Source organism: Clupea harengus, chromosome 7, assembly GCF_900700415.2.
Source record: "Clupea harengus chromosome 7, Ch_v2.0.2, whole genome shotgun sequence".
NCBI classification, from domain to species: Eukaryota; Metazoa; Chordata; class Actinopteri; order Clupeiformes; family Clupeidae; genus Clupea; species Clupea harengus.
This window is the reverse complement of record NC_045158.1, coordinates 514,730-529,806: the sequence shown is the minus strand read 5'-3', so window position 1 is coordinate 529,806 and position 15,077 is coordinate 514,730. Positions and strand designations below refer to the sequence as shown.

General features: G+C 43.6%; 1 protein-coding gene across 2 annotated transcripts in view; it reads right to left on the bottom strand.

The window, feature by feature from the left end:
* Window positions 1-4,697: 4,697 nt before the first annotated feature.
* Window positions 4,698-15,077, bottom strand: part of LOC105896860 (WSC domain-containing protein 2-like) — a 32,744-nt gene continuing 22,364 nt past the window's right edge. The window contains exons 5-7 of one of the 2 annotated variants that reach the window (XM_031570050.2): window positions 13,924-14,088; window positions 13,403-13,597; window positions 4,698-9,680 (exon numbers count right to left, since the gene is read on the bottom strand). In XM_031570050.2, the coding sequence (XP_031425910.1) occupies window positions 9,328-9,680; window positions 13,403-13,597; window positions 13,924-14,088 (713 nt within the window). In that variant the 3' untranslated portion in view covers window positions 4,698-9,327. Of the gene's footprint in view, window positions 9,681-13,396; window positions 13,598-13,923; window positions 14,089-15,077 lie in introns of both variants that reach the window. The other variant, XM_031570049.2, reaches the window with a different exon arrangement.

The window sequence follows — 15,077 nt, the reverse complement described above, 5'->3', positions numbered from 1 at the left end:
ACCGAAGGGCACACGTCACCCCGCTACTCATTGACCTCCACTGGCTGCCAGTAGCTGCTCGCATTAAGTTCAAGTCACTTATGCTTGCCTACAGAGTGCTTATGGTTCTGCTCCCACCTACCTAAATGCTCTTGTAAGGGCAAATGTTACACCCAGGATGCTGCGCTCTTCTAGTGAGCGTCGTTTGGCACTGCCGTCTGTGCAAGCACGGCAGTCCAGACTATTCTCATTTGTAGTTCCACGTTGGTGGAATGAACTGCCAGCACTACCAGAGCAGGGGCGTCCCTCTCTACCTTTAAGAAGCTTTTGAAGACCCAACTCTTCAGAGAGCACTTCCCTCCTAACTGGCACTTCGACTAGTGCGTAACTTGCATTACAGCAGTTACATTCTGCACTCTTTTTTCTTTTTATTTCATTTTGTTATATTTCTAATGTAAAGTAGTATTTATTTATTGTTACACCAGGTTCTATTGCTCGTAGCTTGAATATTCTCTCCCTTGTACGTCGCTTTGGACAAAAGCGTCTGCTAAATGACTAAATGTAAATGTAAATGACGAATCAGCGTACAGGGATGAAGTACAGAAACTGACAGTGTGGTGCTCAGACAACAATCTGTTACTGAACACCACAAAAACGAAATAATTAATTCTGGACTACAGAAGGCAAAGTGCAGTTCCGGCCCCACTCTACATCAACGGGGACTGTGTGGAGAAGGTCCACACCTTCAAATTCCTAGGAGACAATTTATCAGATGACCTCTCATGGTCTGTCAACACCTCAGAGACAGTAAAAAAGGCACAGCAGCGACTACACTTCCTGAGAGTACTCAGGGAAAACAACCTGGAGTGTAAACTGATGGTGGCCTTCTACCGCACCACTATCGAAAGTGTACTAACCTACTGCATCTCGGCGTGGTACTCCGGTTGTACTGCAGCAGACAAGAGAGCCCTCCAAAGGGTCATCAACACAGCACAAAAAATCACTGGCTGCTCTCTGCCCTCCCTGGAATCCATTGCCCGCTCCCGCTACCTTAGCAGGGCCAATAACATCTTAAAAGACTCCTCTCACCCAGGCCACCACCTGTTTACTCTCCTGCCCTCAGGCAGACGGTACAGATCCTTTAGAGCAAGGACCACGCGTCTTAAGAACAGTTTTTTCCCGACAGCCATCAGAACTCTAAATACCGACATGCACTAAACACTAAGCACTTTATTGACTACAAGTCACATACCATCTCAGTCACCTTACACATGTGCATAAACAAAGCTGTATTAATTGACGTATTTATTGATGTACTTTAGTCTATGCCACCGCACTTTGTTCTACTCTTAATGTATATATATATTTTTGGGGGGGCTGTTCCTACTGTTTTTGGATAGTTGTAGTATTGTTATGTTATATGTTGTTGTTGTGTTATATGTTGTCCCTCGTCACACCAACAGGAGAAGCACTCAAAATTTCGTTGTATAAATACAATGACAATAAAGGCTTTTCTATTCTATTCTATTCTATAAATGTATCTCCACCAACAAAGTGTATTGCATGGAACTGAATAGAATTGCAACTTAAAAGTGCATGGTATTCTATCAAGGAAATTTGTTTCAAATTTCATCACTCAGTTCAGGTGAACTGTATCAGTTATTTAGCATTCCATTCATTTAACTGGCAAACAACTTCCAAGTGCACACATTTTTTTTTTTACTATTCTGCCCCCGCTTCTGTGTGTGTGGCATGGTCACTCTAGCCTGCTACATTGGCTTGGCAGATAGATAACAGTTTCCCCAAGAGAAGGTCTGAAGCTTGAAGTTCTTTTCAAACCTTTACTTAGGAAGCACTGTAAAACCGAGCAGACATACAGAATACATTTTAGTAATCTCATCTCGTAACATTCGTTTCTAAAAACAATCACTTAGCATTGCATGTTTAACTGTGATAGAAACTACGTTAGCTTAATGCTAACTTATAGGGGAAATCCCATAGAGACCGCGCTAGCGATTAGCATATTCATCAAAGTAAACAATTAATTAGTCAATTAAGCAAACCAATCAAATGAAACATCCTTAAGAAAAGGGTTGGGCAACACAGATTAAAAGAGAGAGGAAACCAACCAAACTACTGTAGTGCCAAGGTGTACTCACACAGATCAACAAGGCCGAGGGGAAAGAAGATATCTGAGGACATCAGGAAGAAGGTACTGACAGCCCATCAGTCTGGGGAAAGCTATAATCCATCCACTGTAAAACAAATTATTTACAAATGGAGGGCATTCAACATGACCGCAAATCTGCCTAGAAGTGGATGCCCATCAAGACTATCACCAAGGAGCACCAGAAGAATAAGAGATCAGGTAAAAGCCAACCCACACTAATTCTAGATTGTCAATGTTTCCATGCATTCCATGTACTGGGTCTTTGCATTGGTAAAGTTATGCAAACTTGGAATTTAATCCTCTTCCTGTCAATATCTAGAAAGATACTATGTAAAGGGTTGCAGTGCTGGAAAAGTCCGCTAGATGGCGATCAATGCTTGGAATGGAGCGATACAATTTTTCCTGTAGGGTTTTGTCGCATTTTTATGCCAAAAATAAATTATGTGCATGATGTCAATCTTAACAAGAATGTCTGTTATGATAGAGAATATAAAATACATGTATTCACATCGAGGAAATGAATTAACAAGCTATTTTGAGTTTTTATACTTGTCCTATTAATGTACCTTAGTGTTGCAGTAACTTTCAGAAACTTAAGTCCAGGTATTGCACCAGGCAGGGTTACAGGGCTAGCAGGTTCAGCTTGGAGTCCAATCAAACAAGAAAATTGGCATTGCCAAAAAAAAGAACCAAAAATGCGTTCGGAGGTTTTGATGAGTGGGCCTTAAAAATGATTGTTATATGTTATATACTGTATATCTTGGGAGATCCTGGGGACGAGACAACCTGCCATGTCAACCAAATGTATGAGGCTGCCATATTGGATTTAACCAAAAACCTTTAAAAATGTCAGCAGCCACATCTTTTCCAATCCACCTAATCTGATCAGATACTCTGCAGAGAAGGCCTCAAAGAAGTAATTTGACACACAAAATAAAATAAAAACATTTGTCTGTTACAGCCTAAGGAAATCAGGAAATAATGTCATACAGTAGCTAATCTGTCATGGCAACTGTGCCCTGCTGGACTGTTTGGCCCCCACATTGCTCCTTGCAGCTATACTGGTCTTTCTCTCCTTCAGCCATCGGATGTCTGCAGCAGCCCCTAGAATTGTATGGTGAAAAGATTTGACATTTGGCACACTCTTACATGCCACATACGGCTGCAACAAAAATAATTATTAAAATTGTATTCATATAACACCTTTCTGACTGAGTCAAGTGTGCTTTACAAGATACTGTAAGTACTGGAAATAACAATAGATTCAACCAAACAAAAGAAAGAAATAGCAAAAAATGTACAATATACATACAAAATAAATACAGCTGGCCAAGAAATACAAGCTTATGAAAATTAGTTTTAAGAAGAGATTTACTGGTACTCAGGGAGGAAGCAGCTAGAGTTTAGTCTGGACTCCGGAACAGCTAGTAGGGGAGAGCGGGGTAATGTGAGACATTTTTTACATTTGCTCCCCTCTAGGCGGGCTAAAATGATATATCAGTAAAATGTACACATTTCCCATTAATTCAGGATGTTTCCTAGCAATGGAAATGATCAGAATGTCTTCAGGACAAAGGGCAGTGAAAATATGATTGTTTTTTAAAAAGTGGTCTTGTGTCTCGCTTTTACCCTAAACACTTGAAAGTAACTCCGAACAAAATCATATACAACATAATATAATTCAAAATGTTTAAATTAACATTCAAATGACAGATAGAACCAGTTAGATTAGAACACAGTCATGGGACCATAATCAGAACAGCCTGGGACTCGGAACACAGGACTAGACCCACCTGGATTAGAAAATCTGCCTCATACTCTAACCAGGCCTACTCTACATTCCAGCCCTGAAGGTTACAGGGAAAGGTGAAGAGTTGCTCTCTCCGTGTGGTTCCTCCAGGCCTATTAGGTTGAGGCAGCTTCTTCACCACATCACCTTTAGGAACATGTGCCACATCATTGTCTTTTATAGCAAACGTGGGACTCCCACTCTTTCTTGTTTCCCTGGATTCTTCTGAGGAATTGTCTAAGTATTTCGTCATCCTCAACTTTCTCAACCATGCCAACGTAATGGAGACTCCTGTGTTTGGTTGCAAAGTTAACTAGAACAAAGTCACCCACGGACAGATCTGTGTTTCCAGGATCACTTCTCTCATCCTCAGAGCTCTCGTTGTCAAACTCATCATCAAGTGGGACAGGGACACTCTCCTCAGAGCTGCTATCTATGATTTTCTTTTTGGGTGCTTTCTTTTTCGGTTTTCTTTGCTATTTTGCTTTTTCCCTGCCAGTTTCTTTTGTCTCTCTTCATAAGCCTTTTCTATTGTCTGCTTCTCAGGAGTATCAGTTAGGATGGCTGTCTTCACACGCTTTTTTTTTTGGTTTGTGCTCTGGGGGGGACATTTGGGAAGTGGTAGGATTTCACGAGGAGACACATATCCAGGTCGGCTGGGATGCGTTGTACCACCAAGGCGATGGGTCCTGTCTGAGGAGAGTGGTGATGTCGGAAGAGGAGAAGGTTAGTCTGTTGCTAAAAACTGAAAGACTGTAGAGGTGAGGATCCTTGCATGGTACAGTACCATCAAGACCGCATGCGGACTCATCTCTGTTCCTCTTTACACAAGGAGGAGTGCCTCTGCTGTTAGTGTTTACGTCATGGAGGTGGAGGTGCACTGCTACTGCAGGCGGACTGTGAGGAGAGGTAAGGATGCAGTGGTAGCCTGTGGAAGATGTGGTGAGGTCTTCCATCAGGACTGCACCTCTCCTTACAGTCATCTGTTTATATGTAAAAAGTGTACAGTGATCAAAGTTAGATAATTGTTCTGTTATTTATAATTGTTGTTTCAATCTTTTTCTGTGTTTATTTATTGCTATCAATACAAGTTTGTTGTTCTCATTGTTCCTTTGTTCATGTTTGTTGTTCACTGCCAATTGGTGTGCCTTAAGCAAACCAGATGGGCTTTGTGACGGTGGCGGAGTTTCTTGGTTTTCACTAATGATTCCCATATTTAGGTCTGAGACACAGAATAAATGTGTGTCTAACTGGTCATGGAAGTCAGTGAGGATCAGGGGGTTCCGCAACCGTACATACAAAGGCTAATCAGTTCAAGTTGATCTGAATTGTTTAAATAGTTTTACGTGTTAATTACAACATCATTAACACTAACCCTAACCCACACACCTGGCCTACCAGACAGCACTTCACTACATGTAGGAGGAATTAGGGTGGTGTCGCTAAAATGTTGAGTAATGCATTATTTCATTTTCTGTTTTTCATTTAAAAAAATAAATAAATAAAAAACTCTCTATGGCCTGTACCTTGACGTTGGTGAGAGGGCTTTCTACTAAAACAGGCCTTAGAAACAACATGCCACATCCATGTAGCTGATTGCACATCTACTGTTTTTGTGATAGTCATCAGGCCTTCTCTGTTACTCGCTGCCTTTCTCTGTGTCTGCTCCCCTAAGCCTAGGTTTCAGGTGTGTTCGTGGGCGGGACTGTCACTTAACAGCTGATCGACTACACCGGCGCCAAGGAGCTGCTCCTGTGACCCGAGTCCCTTTTCATGACTCTGGAACATTCGACATGCACACAGCACATTCCACACATTACAACTACTGATCACTTTGTGATCAATTTTGATTATTTAATAAATCAATCATTTTGTGATTGCATTCCAAATGCCTCTGCCTTCCTTTTACTATTAGGGTTACCCTTGGCCTTAACAGCGATAATGTAATTGTGAGTTGTTTGTGGAAATAAATTATTAAATAGTTATTACTATCAAGTGCTGGTTAAGTGTTGCTAACCTATGTATGCTTAAGGGTTTTCAATCATGGTGGTGCACACATGACCATAACACAAGGCCCAGTGTGCACTCATGCAAAGTGCCATGTGAAGAGTGCAGCCAGGAACTATTTCTTTATCATGGGATTTCATCATAGTTTAGAGAAGTAGATTAGACCTTTGTTAGCATTTCAGTAAAGACGAGAGGAGTTTTCCATCTGCTCAATAGGTAAGTGTCTGTGTCAGAGTTCGCTGGTGTGAAAGATCGTGACAACTGATAAACCGTGTCAAAACCGAACCTACTCTATACAGTATAGATGGCATTTTCTACATCAGAGTTTAAAATAAAAACAAGTGTCTCATCATTGAAAGTAAAACTGAATTGTCGCCCTATAAAGTCAGTCAATGTTTTTTTTGTGCTGTCGCCGGACAAAACGTTTAAGAACCACTGTGATAGCTTTGTGTTCACAGCCAAACTAGTCTTTACCGGAGAACTCCGTGATCCAAATTAAGTTCCAGATGTCCAAATCGATCTTTAAACAAACAGAATTGTGATATTAAGTTATTTGATCATGTTTATCGTATTTATCGCCGTAATTCCATAGTAATGTGCCATGAAGATTCTAAATCATTCACGTGAAAAAGCAAAACAGCTGATCGGAACGTCTCTGTTGCGTCATCCGGAACTTTTGGCAGGCCGGAACTTTCTGTCCATGACAGCTCCCTGCCCATGTAGAATCGATTTTAAAATACTCCTTCTAACAAACAAAGCCCTGAATAGCCTCGCTCTGAACTACCTATACTTTACGTATTGAATAGTCCCATACTGCCCATCAAAAAACCCTCCAGCTCAGAGTGCAGGTCTTCTTGTAATTCCAAGAGTGTCAGAAATTACAGTAGTAATACTCCAATGGAATACGCTTCCTTCCTCTATCAGAGAAGCAGACCGAGAAGTCTAGACTTAAAACGTTTCTCTTTAATAGTCTCCAGCTAGGAATGGTGTGAGGAGGCGCATAACTCATAGCAGAGTCTTTGGCGGAGAGGGCTGCCTTTGCTTTTGCCTCTCTGTGACTGACCTGCGTGTTGTGTAAGATAACCACTGCCTGTTGGATATTTCAGGACAGTTGTTTCGGTTAGTTCCTAAAAATGTAATGGTTAGTTTAAAGCAGGGGTGTCAAACTCAAATACACAGAGGGCCAGATTAAAAAACTCCGTCCAAGTCGAGGTCCGGACATATTCAATATTTATTGAAAAAAAATTAAAAGATATATTCTTAAACTTAAGTTTAACATAGGCCTATTGAATCTGGGACAAGCAGGCTTAATCTTAGGTCTATTAGTTATTGCCTATAAACACAGAGATCAAATTTCTAAATAAAAGTCAGTGGCATTCATTTCTTATGCCTCTCTTTTCTGCATATCGCAGGCGCTCCATTTGTGGTCAGTCCAACAAGTTTGTCCCAAGGCAGCCCCATTTCATTTACACATTTGGATACCTCTTCAAAGAGATCTTTGAACAAGCAAGCAGTATTAGTGGTGCGTGCGACATACCGGTGACCATGGCAGAGCAGCTCTGATTGACATTACATATTATCTGGCGGGCCAAATAAAATTACACCGTGGCTCATTCAAATCAATGGAACTTTTTGCAACATTCTGAGGATCCGGCGGGCCAGATGAAATCGCTTGGTGGGCCGGATCTGGCCCGCGGGCCTTGAGTTTGACACATGTGGTTTAAAGGTACTATATGCAAGAATGGTAAGCTGTTTGCAAGTCAGCTAAATGATTTCATACTCGACACTCCAAACAATTTGCCCCTAGCTCATCTGCCTTGCAGAAGTAACCAAGATGGCAGAGGCTACATGTAGTATGAAAACATTTATATGATAAAAAGATATATGGGCAATCATTAAGTGTCTACATAAACATCCATTGATGAATGTTACATTAGCTTAGTCAAGGCAAATAGTCCCCAGTAGATATTCACTTCAGCACTCAAGCTTTTGAGCTAGCTAACTAGTTAACCAATAATGTTAACGGGGCACTCAAACGCTTTTGAGGCTTCGACAGAGACACTTTCCATTGACTTTGATGTCATGCGCTGCCAAACTGAATTGTTGTTCCGTTGCTTGTGGTAGAAAGTGGAGAAAAGTTCACCTTTTCAAGCGGTAATGCTGGTGCCAGCGAATCAAATGCGTTCATGTAAATATTCCAGCGCAGGCACCAGCCAATCGGATCGCATTTATGTAAATATTCCAGCGCAGGCGCCAGCGAATCAAAATCGTGTTCATGCTAATATCCAAAGAGAGGGAGACTGAAAAAAAGATGGCAGACCAAACATCGTAGATGGTTGTATTTGTACATAAATGTAATTTGTTTGGCTTTTTTTGCTTCGATTTTAACTATATAATGTAAAAACCCTGTTATTGTAACAAATACGTCTGAGGTGATTTGCAAAGCCTTTGAGCCAACTATTTAAGACGCTAGTAAGGTAACTACCCACAAGGTAAACGGCTTGCTAACTAAGTTACACAGCAGTCAGCAATTCATAGTGGTGTGATTGGTTGTTCACCTGTCAATCTCGCTATAAACATCTGTGTTCAACACACCCCCCAAAGTTGGGCAAACCCACTGTCAAATGTTAATGCAATGAGTACGTGTGAGTGCACTGTAACCGATGGGATTGCTACTAACTACAGGAAAGGTAAGCTTGCTTGCTGTTTTAACTACAGTGTCTCACTACTGCTTCTTGAGGTACAAAGTGGTATGACAAGAGCCTGAGTAACAAAGTGCTAACGGCTAGCCTGTTACATGCTACAGCTTAAGTAGATATCTCGTGCATTTCCTTTTTTGGCATTGTATCAAGACATATTTCTTTGTATATTTTCAGTTCTTTTTTAATGGTTAAACTAAAATGACTACATGTAGCACCTCTTCTCTTCTTTTATTCAACCCTATGTTGATATCAGACAAATATGGACACACATATAAGAATTTACTTAAAGATTGTGGACCTACTTACTCTACTGTTTTTACTTACAGGATGGCTGTTGAATAGTGGGGGGGGGGTTTTTGCGTGAGAAAAATGAAGTACAATTCTGGGTAGATGCAAATAAAGTGCCAGCAGACAGTATGCAGTGGAGCGATAAATCTGGTCACAGTTTGACAGTTACAGAGTTAAGACAAGTGTGCACAAGAGAATGACATTGTATTCTCTCATTTCAATGTCAGTTTAAACTGATCATCTGACCATCTAACCTGTACAGTCAAGTTAGTCTCTGTAAGGATCAGTTCCATTTCCTTTTCACTCTGTCCCATGAAACTCTTTGGGTGATGAACAATAAAGGTATCAATGGCGTAAGGAAGAAAGAGGAAAGAGAAGGCCCAAAGTCTTCATCATCTCGGTCTGTAGTCCTCGGGCACACCTGGCATATTCCTCTTTCTAAGAGCAGAATCAACTGTCTTGATGAGGCCATCGATTGTGGCTCGCATCTCAGGAGTGTAGGGATTGTACTCGAGTTTCCTCAGGCCCGAGCGCTTAAAGTTGCCATCCTTCTGGCCTTCCACACAGAGCAACCTGTCGTCCGACGGCTCCAGACCCAGGAATACCACCACCTTCTTCAGATGGATGAACAGCTCACTCTTCAGTGCTTCAAAGTGGACCACATGCACCCTCTTCCCAAACTTCAGCCAGTCAAGAGTGTGCGAGGCCCACCACGGTGCATAGTTGTTCACAAACTCGGGCCATTCTGTAAAATACACATGGACAAACATAGAAAAAGAACCCAAATGATTATATGGATATAAAGACATTTATATTTTATTTATTGATACGTCTGTAGCTGTATGTTTCATTATCTTCTACGTTTACAGAGATATCACCTTACCAATCATTTACTCGTCTAATAGATGTGAATTGTCCTCTAATAGTTACTAATTGTCCTGTCAGACATTACATCTGTTTCACACAGCTATCAGAGAGGTTCATCTTTTGAGTTTCATACAATTCCACTGTTCAGTCTTTTCTCCAGGATTTCTCCTGTCAAACTCCATGTAATTGCACTAAAACAAACTTAACAAAACAGGGACATATCATGATTTCCATGTCATTTTCATAACACAGCCGTCTTTTGCGAATCCCTAAACACGGCGATTATTTTCAACACACAACAGCCATCTCTCACAAATATGTCAAAACTCATTGGATAACTATGTAAACAACACACAACAGCAATCTGTCACAAATATGTCAAAACTCATTGGATAACTAGAAGGGCACTCGGAGAGCGCAGACCTCCGCCAAGGCCAATATGGAGGAAGAAAATGAAGACTTGGATGCAGTGAGTAAAATCATACCGTGTGCCCATTGTTTAGCACATTTTATTAATTAAAAAAAAATGTGTTGAGCCCATTCTTTTATTCAGCACAAGGTTGGGTACAATACAATATGGAGGTAGTGGATTTTTTACAGATCTTTTATTGATTTATGTAGTGCCATTAACAATAGACTCAAAGCACTTTACAGAGTACAAAGTCTGAAACCCTAGAGCAAGCACAAGCAAGTGTCATAGTTGATAGCAGGGGTGTGTTTTCCGTTTTTAATTTAAATTCAGTGAAACCAGTTAGGGTGAGTGTAGCAGAGTTGAGTGTGTTTCCCTGAATCTCTCCACTGCTGGGTCATGTCTTTCTTTTTGGGAAAGATTTGCCAAAGTTTTGTAGGGAGCAGGATGTGTGTGTGTGGAGCAGGGTGTGTGGATGGAGTAGGGTGTGTGTGTGTGTGTGGATGGAGCAGGGTGTGTGTGTGTGTGTGGAGCAGGGTGTGTGTGTGTGTGTGTGTGGAGCAGGGTGTGTGTGTGTGTGGAGCAGGGTGTGTTTGTGTGTGTGGAGCAGGGTGTGTGTGTGTGTGTGTGGAGCAGGGTGTGTGTGTGGAGCAGGGTGTGTGTGTGTGGAGCAGGGTGTGTGTGTGTGTGGAGCAGGGTGTGTGTGTGTGTGTGGAGCAGGGTGTGTGTGTGTGTGGAGCAGGGTGTGTGTGTGTGTGTGTGGAGCAGGGTGTGTGTGTGTGTGTGTGGAGCAGGGTGTGTGTGTGTGTGGGGCAGGGTGTGTGTGTGTGTGTATGTGTGTGGAGCAGGGTGTGTGTGTGGATGGAGCAGGGTGTGTGTGTGTGTGGGGCAGGGTGTGTGTGTGTGTGGGGCAGGGTGTGTGTGTGTGTGGGGCAGGGTGTGTGTGTGTGTGGAGCAGGGTGTGTGTGTGGATGGAGCAGGGTGTGTGTGTGGATGGAGCAGGGTGTGTGTGTGTGTGTGGAGCAGGGTGTGTGTGTGGAGCAGGGTGCGTGTGTGTGGTGTGTGTGTGTGTGTGTGTGTGGAGCAGGGTGTGTGTGTGTGGAGCAGGGTGTGTGTGTGTGTGGAGCAGGGTGTGTGGTGTGTGTGGAGCAGGGTGTGTGTGTGTGTGGGGCAGGGTGTGTGTGTGTGGATGGAGCAGGGTGTGTGTGTGTGTGTGTGTGTGTGTGGAGCAGGGTGTGTGTTTGGAGCAGGGTGTGTGTGTGTGTTGTGTGTGTGTGTGGAGCAGGGAGTGTGTGTGTGTGTGGAGCAGGGTGTGTGTGTGTGTGGAGCAGGGTGTGTGTGTGTGTGGAGCAGGGTGTGTGTGTGTGTGTGTGTGGAGCAGGGTGTGTGTGTGTGTGTGTGTGGAGCAGGGTGTGTGTGTGTGTGTGTGTGGAGCAGGGTGTGTGTGTGTGTGGAGCAGGGTGTGTGTGTGTGTGTAGAGCAGGGTGTGTGTGTGTGTGTGTGGAGCAGGGTTGTGTGTGTGTGGAGCAGGGTGTGTGGATGGAGCAGGGTGTGGTGTGGAGCAGGGTGTGTGTGGTGTGTGTGTGTGTGTGTGTGTGGTGGATGGAGCAGGGTGTGTGTGTGTGTGTGTGGTGTGTGTGTGTGTGTGGATGGAGCAGGGTGTGTGTGTGTGTGTGTGTGTGTATGGAGCAGGGTGTGTGTGTGTGTGTGTGTGTGGAGCAGGGTGTGTGTGTGTGGTGTGTGGAGCAGGGTGTGTGTGTGTGTGTGTGGATGGAGCAGGGTGTGTGTGGATGGAGCAGGGGTGTGTGTGTGTGTGGAGCAGGGTGTGTGTGTGTGTGTGTGGAGCAGGGTGTGTGTGTGTGTGTGTGGAGCAGGGTGTGTGTGTGTGTGTGTGTGGAGCAGGGTGTGTGTGTGTGTGGAGAAGGGTGTGTGTGTGTGGAGCAGGGTGTGTGTTTGGAGCAGGGTGTGTGTGTGTGTGTGTGGAGCAGGGGTGTGTGTGTGTGGATGGAGCAGGGTGTGTGGATGGAGCAGGGTGTGTGTGCGTGTGTGGAGCAGGGTGTGTGTGTGTGTGTGTGGAGCAGGGTGTGTGTGTGTGTGGAGCAGGGTGTGTGTGTGTGTGGAGCAGGGTGTGTGTGTGTGGATGGAGCAGGGTGTGTGGATGGAGCAGGGTGTGTGTGTGTGTGTGTGGAGCAGGGTGTGTGTGTGTGTGTGTGTGTGTGTGTGTGTGTGTGTGTGTGTGTGTGGATGGAGCAGGGTGTGTGTGTGTGTGTGTGTGTGTGTGTGTGTGTGGAGCAGGGTGTGTGTGTGGAGCAGGGTGTGTGTGGATGGAGCAGGGTGTGTGTGTGTGGGTGTGTGTGTGTGATGCAGGCTGTGTGTGTGTGTGTGGAGCAGGGTGTGTGTGTGGAGGCAGGGTGTGTGTGTGTGGAGCAGGGTGTGTGTGTGTGGAGCAGGGTGTGTGTGTGTGTGTGTGTGTGTGTGTGTGTGTGTGTGTGTGTGTGGAGCAGGGTGTGTGTGTGTGTGTGGAGCAGGGTGTGTGTGTGTGTGTGTGTGTGTGGAGCAGGGTGTGTGTGGATGGAGCAGGGTGTGTGTGTGTGTGTGTGGGTGTGTGTGTGTGGAGCAGGGTGTGTGTGTGGAGCAGGGTGTGTGTGGATGGAGCAGGGTGTGTGTGTGTGTGTGTGTGTGGAGAAGGGTGTGTGTGGAGCGTATGTTTAATGACTGTGAAAAAGGACTTGAACTGGGAATGTTAGCCGCCATCTCCTCCACCCTTGTGTGACCGCAATAGACTCAGTGACCCCCTGACTAGTTGCGCGTGTCACTTTACACCTTTACTCAACACAACGCAGAGGAGGAGGGAATCAAACATCCCTGTTACACTTGAGAGGGACGTGGCAGTGAGACATGTGGCCGCTTCGGGAAATCCCCAACAAACAGCACTAGGAATTCAACATATTTTCCTGTTTATAACTAAAAACATTGTTAGCTATAGTAGTAGTAGTCTTAGCGGTAATAGCTATAAATCTTTGCAGCAAGATCGCGGCAGTGGCGACAGTGGTACAGGAGGTAGAGAAGTCGTTTAGTAATCAGAAGGTTGCTAAATGACTAAATGTAAATGTAAATGTAAGGTTTTTGGGATAATGAGACAACAGCAAATGACAAACATTTCTGAACATCATACAACTGCTAACCTTTACCCTTCCAGTGTGCTTGGGAGGCAAATCCAATGTGACCACCATACTTGCGGTTGAATTCAGCCATCAGGGCTTTGTATGGGTTACGGATGACAAGAACGCTGGAGTCAAAGGCCTCGATCTCCTTCTTGCCACTCTCATGGGTCTTGATGCAGATGGTCCTGCCGCTGCGCCAGTGGTCACGCTCCCCCTTGAACCCTTAGTGAAGCAGTACAACACAAAAATCAGTTCACATTTCCTTCATCGTTTTGTCCTCAAACTGAAGGCCAGAACATCGCCAGGACTGTTTTTGAACACTTGCCTTTGTTATACAAGGAACCATCAAAGGACTGTTTTTGAACACTTATCCTAACGGCGTTAATTATCGGACGGCGTGTGTTATCGGCAAACGTTCACGTTGTCATGTGAATCCATTATTAAACTGAAGTTATAGATTGTTAATCCATTATTAAACTTAGCATTTTGAGTGTTTAACCGAATGGCGGATGTTTGACACTGTCCGATAACTGACATAGGTACGCTACCTTTGTTATACAAGGAACCATCGAAGTAGTAGCTCCCTGTGTAGTAGCCTGTCGCCAGCTCCACCAGGTGACGGGCCCAGGTGTTCCCTGCCCCAGGGAAACTGGCCAAGGCCACCAGCCGCTTGGAGCGAGCTGGAAGGAACCGGCGGTCCATACATCGATGATCTGACATGAAAGAAGAGGAGATTGTTGAACTGGATCAATGAAGTCATTTAATGTAGATGCTGGAGAACAAAATAGCATTGACTGTAGAAACAATGTTTTGACTCTGACTTGCTACTGCCCACTGGGATCTGTTCATTAGGAAATTATAAAGGAATATTAATGAACACATTGTCACTGTAAAGTACAATTTATGTACATTCTGGTGTCATGTCACCCATCACAAATCTTTTTTTTTTTCTTCTTTTAATGTATCATGTACACTGCCATTTATAATCTACTAGGGTCATGGAGACTGAATTTCTTTCTCTTATTGTTAAAATGTTGTTATTGGAAAAAGGTCATGAAATCATTACTGCGACAGGTTATAGGAACAATGTTCCATTGTATTCGGTTCTTTTGTTAGTCTAGAAATGGTGTTAAAGAGAATTTTGATTGTTTTCAATCAATGAAGAATAGTAAGCTCTTTTATATCTTACAAGGCTATCCTTCCATGCCAGGTGAAATACCTGAAGTTTGCTGGAGTACCATTTCTTTTCTAGTCTCCTAGTAATTTGTTTAAGTGCACGAGTCTGGTCAGTGTACCATGGGGCGAGTCTTTTCTGTTTTCTTATTCTCTTTTTCAGTGGTGCAACAGTGTCAAGGGTTACATTTGATGCCATCTGTTAGTAGGTCGATAGGAGGTGGGGATGTGCTTACATCAGAAGTAAGAGCTGAAGAGCAGAAGTAAGTGCGGCTGGTAGTGTTGACATGATTTTTGTTGTGGTCTTGTCAGATAAACAACGACTGTAGAAGTGGGTTCATTTCGATGTTGCGCAGAGTTCTAATTGCATGTTGAATGTTATTAGGTAATGATCTGAAAGGGGCAATATTTTGATGTAGAACTAAAGGGTGGTACATTTCTAAGGTCAATGATGTGGTTGTGGTAATGAGTGTTTACATATTGGGAAAACTTGATAGAGTCAATTAGTGATTGGAATGCGATTGTAAGG